General features: G+C 30.5%; 1 protein-coding gene across 1 annotated transcript; it reads right to left on the bottom strand.

The window, feature by feature from the left end:
* Window positions 1-345: 345 nt before the first annotated feature.
* On the bottom strand, window positions 346-1,998 carry LOC118745869. Its single transcript, XM_036479537.1, has 3 exons — window positions 1,771-1,998; window positions 1,246-1,674; window positions 346-1,167 (listed from the first exon to the last, which is right to left on the bottom strand). Exons 1-3 carry the CDS (start codon window positions 1,996-1,998, stop codon window positions 346-348), a joined length of 1,479 nt encoding a protein of 492 aa, XP_036335430.1.
* Between the last annotated feature and the right edge of the window lie 3,033 nt (window positions 1,999-5,031).

The raw sequence follows: 5,031 nt of genomic DNA, 5'->3' as shown, positions 1-5,031 counted from the left end.
AAAACTTTTATAATATAAGTCTTAAAATAAAAGTATTTGAAAACTTAAACATATTTATCTTTCTGATAATTATTATGAAAGGACTTTTATAATATAAGTCCTTGAATAATAATTGTAGATGACTCGAAAAATATTTATCTTAATAAAATGATTATTGACTGACTTTTATTCTTTTCTCTTATAATAGTTATGTCTCTGTAAAAAACTGAATCGCTTCAACAGAAGCGATTGCTTTTCTTTTGTAAACGCTAGAATTAACGTTACAATGCATCCTTGAGTTGTACAAATATATGTAGGAGTCTTTTTTCTGGCATCAGCTCAAAATTTTAAATATTTCCGAATTACTTACTTGTTTAGATATTTTTTTGTTACTCGTGTTGAAACCCCTGGTTTGGGTTGAGCTGCCCTACGGCCCAGTGCAGCAGTAAATTGACGGTAACTACGCATCAAGCGCAATTTTTCCTTCCGTATTTTGTCCAAAAACAAACTAATTTTATGTATGCGATTATCCTTGATAGACACATTTTCGCGATCAATTTTCTCAATGGTGACGAAATGAATCCAATTAAAAAAATATTTTCGTAGCAATGTGGGAGTGGTGTTGGCTCTTGGCTGGAAGAGTTGTGTAATACTTAAGTTTTCTTCAAAGCTGGAAATGCTTTCTTCTTCTACCTCTTCAGGAGTAATATGATCATAATCTACTTGATTCGCATTATTTATTTTTTTAATAATCAGGAGCTCTGATGCATTTTTAACTTTTAGAGACTTTTGAGAGCATTTTAAAGATTTATTGAAATCAGTTGGTGGCGGTTTATTTGCTACTGATTCGAACCGTGTTTTTTGAGTCAATTTTTCTTCAGCTGCAATTTGCAGTTCAAAAAGTGCCTCCTCAGTTATATCCGATACAGCCAAATCAATTCTACAACTGGTATTCGAAAGTTTAGAGCTATCTCGATTAAAGTTTCTTACTTCTACCGATTCATCAAAACGTACACATCGCGTTTGATATAAATAACTATCAGTTGCAGTATTAGGAGCAATGGGATTTTTGTATTCATTCGAGAATTTGTAAATAAGCGGATTTTCTATTTTTAAATTGCTATCAGACACAATTTTGTACTCATATTCCTTTGCTTGAGGGTTAATATGTTTGCTTAAAACGGTTTCCTGTAATATTTCGTGTTTATAATTCTGAGTATTAATTCTCTGTATATATTTTCCTAAAGCATGGCCTCGGTTGCTAACTGCGCTCATTGTATATTTCTTTTTGTCCACTTCATCCGTAAAGATTGCCTCAATTATTCCAAAGCCATTCTTTGGAGTTAATTTATGCTCTTGTGTGTCGTTCTTATTTGTTTCGGTGGCAGATAACACTTCAATTGCTTGCAATACATCCAGAGGTGTTGTGTAAAAGTTCTCCATATGCTTAGTTGCTCTTTCTAAGCCTTGTATTAGAAAACTGTTGTCCAAAATACTTACATCTTGTTTGTGCTCTTCTGTAAATTCCTTTTTATCTGTATTTCGTTTAGTATTGTTTCGTAACTGCTGGCGGATTTTTTTTAGTTCGTTGTTGATGTAACGATCCTCTACAACCAGATTATGTGATATACACGCGTCTAACGTACGCTGGCCGCCCACTGTAACCAGCGCCGATTTTCGTGGTGTCTTTTGAAACTATTACCATTAAATAAATGATTCATTGTTACATTATAAATAAAATCAATTTACTGATTAAATGTGTCAAAAGCCACATAATTATGCTTTTATTACCATTTCATGACGTATATCCATAACTACCAAAGGATTTAGTGCTTTGTTTGGTTCGTTTTTGCCACATAGCACTGAATTATCATATGGGCTGATGTACTCCTTCCAAAAGAAATATTGTACAATGCCTGAATTAATTGAACAAGAATTTTTACAGTCATTTCGTTTACGAATTCGATCCCATCTTGTAATCCTCTGGCTGAAAGGTTTGTCTTTTCGTATTAATCTCATCAGAAAGAAATATATTTTATTTTATTTCGTTTCGTACGTCTTCAGATTGAATAATCACTGAACAGCTTTGTCCAACCCAAACAAACAAGTTGATTGATCACCAAGGTTACAAAAAATGTTTAAAAAACATTGTGCCAAAACACGCGAGTAAAAATTGCGACGCAATAAATTTTCATCAAATTAAATTACACGAGAGTAAAATATGTGTACATGCGCCATGGTTTCCTGCATATATGTATGTATGTAGTACTTCTATTTTGCTAGCATGATACAAATATTACATGATACAAAAATATGAAGGTAGTTTCACTCACAATTTTCGTCAGCCATAATCATGATACAAACCATGATAAAAATATAGCAAGGTAGAACCGTTCTCTCAATTTGTCGGCCATGATTCGGTTTTTGAAGTTTGCCAACATTTTAAAATCATATAAAAGTGAAAATAAAAAAATGAAATCGGTCGAAATTGTTGTTGCTTGAGATTGAAAATGAAAATGTGTGTGTGAGTTTGTGAGTAAATTTAAAAATTAAATTGTTTGGAAACGTCAAGAATTTTGAAAGTGACTCTCAGCGGTAAGGTAAAACCATTCTCTCAATTCGTCGGCCATGATTTTTTTTTGAAGTTTGCCAACATTTTAAAATCATATAAAACTGAGAGTAAAAAAAGGAATTGTTCAAAGCTGTTGTTGTTTGAGATTGAAAATAAAGTAATGTAAAAAAATATTTTTTTAAAAATAAGCTTTTATTTAACATGTTTAATCAAAGGAATAAAATAAAGTAGTGAAACAAAAGATTTTTTAGCAAGAAAATTTTGTCAAAACTGCACTAAAATGAATAAAATAAAATAAGTTAAGGTCTCTAATGAAAATTACTAACAATTTGTACTAATTTACTTCGTTTTTAAAAAAGCTTGTCGCGCGAATAGCAAACCGGCATTTAAATATCTGCATACATACATATAAATACATACATACCTAACCAATTATGCATGTACGCTGAATTCGCCGACAAGCTTTTTTAAAAACGAAGTAAATTAGTACAAATTGTTAGTAATTTTCATTAGAGTTTGAATAACTCCTTTCACTAAATGGCTTTTAGTAACTTTAACGAGACCTTAACTTATTTTATTTTATTCATTTTAGTGCAGTTTTGACAAAATTTTCTTGCTAAAAAATCTTTTGTTTCACTACTTCATTTTATTCCTTTGATTAAACATGTTAAATAAAAGCTTATTTTTAAAAAAATATTTTTTTTTACATTACGTTATTTTCTAATTTTTAGTCCATTTATAAAAGCGTTGTATATTAAATAGTTTTATTTTATTTTATGTACAAAATTTTGCAATAGATATTAAAATAATTCAACTTGCAATGAAAGAGAACAGAAGACTATGCATGCAAAATGTTGTTTGCTTACGTTTTGTATAAACATACATATGTACATACATACATATAGCAGCAGTTAATTTCATTTAAAGAAATGGCGTATCGTCCACTTCCGCTGTAGCATGGCATATATTTAGGCGCAATATTAAAGTTCTTCTGGCGGGAAACTTCTCGAGTCTTCTAATTGTATCTCCTTGATATGATGCCTACAACGAGGTTCATATCTAGACTAGGTTGATATCTAGAATTTGCCATAAATAGCTTTGCTCTGGTTTTACGTTCTTTGGCAAATTACGCTCTGTTAGCCATAAATTTTACTAATTTTTGATCGCCTTTGAATCAAGACCCCTGGACCATATAGGGAATTCATTTATATTTTAAATTGCATTGTCATCGTGATTGGAACTATGCTGAAAATTTCAAGTCTCTAACTTGTCGGGAAGTTAGTTTAAAATCGATTGGAAATTTCCACGATTTGCGCGGGATGACCAAGTTAAATAAAAGCTTATAATGAGAATGTGTGTGTGAGCTTGTGTCTAAAATTTTAAAATTAAAATGCTTGCAAACGTCAAGAATATGAAAAATTCCTCTCAGCGGTTCTACCTTCTTATGTTATTATCATGATACAAATATTTGAAGGTAAAACCGCTGAGAGGCAGCCTTAACATTTTTGAAGTTTTCTAACATAACAAAAATGTTTTCAAATATTCAATCTCACAAATACATTCTCATTTTCAGTCTCAAATAAAAGAAAATTTTAAAATTTTCATCTATTTATTTTTTGTTTTACTTTTATTTGGCATTTCAGTTGCTTCCAAAATTTAAACTTTATAAAGTAGACAAACTTCAAAAACTAAATGATGACCAACGAATTGAGCGAGCGGTTTTACCTTTAAATATTTGTATCATGAGCCATATTAGCCATGGCTAAAAAGTAGCAAATAAGATTTCTCAGTCCCATAGAATTTGTTTTGATAACTTTTGATTTTGAAACTTTATCTAAAATCATTATAAACAATTTATGAGATTGAAAACGAAAGACGTGGAGCGCATGCAATACAAAGAATTAGATTTAATTGACAATAGTAAAACTACATAACATAGACCTAAAATCTCTACAGCGCAAGTACAAACTTTGAGATCGATTTTAAGAGATCCTCATTCATATACCCACGTATATAAATACATACATTACTTTTCATATCAATGCAAGTCTATTACATGGGCTCCGTGCTTTTCATTTCCAATCTCATAAATTGTTTATAATGACTTTGCTAAAATTTCAAAATCAAAAGTTATTAAAACTAATTCTATGGGACTGAGAAATATTATTTTCTACTTTTTAGTCAATTTATAAAAGCGTGGTATATTATAAAGCTTTTTTATTTTATTTATTTTATTTATTTTCTACTTTTTAGTCTAGTCTGTACAAAATTTTGCAATAGATATTAAAATAATTTAACGATATTAATAGATTGGTGCACACACATGCATATATGTATGTACATACATACGAGGACCAATTAATTTCCACCCCTATTCTGCAACTCTTTCGTATTCGTAATAGTATGCTGCAATCCGAATCGTATTTTCAAACTTTCGAAATTCGTAACAATGACGTGCCTAAAAACGACCGAGTAAGTTT

This window comes from Rhagoletis pomonella, unplaced genomic scaffold, assembly GCF_013731165.1.
Source record: "Rhagoletis pomonella isolate Grant_MI unplaced genomic scaffold, Rhpom_1.0 Rhpom_scaffold_00009, whole genome shotgun sequence".
NCBI classification, from domain to species: Eukaryota; Metazoa; Arthropoda; class Insecta; order Diptera; family Tephritidae; genus Rhagoletis; species Rhagoletis pomonella.
Note: the sequence above shows the minus strand (reverse complement) of the source record. Positions and strands in the feature narration are given on the sequence as shown.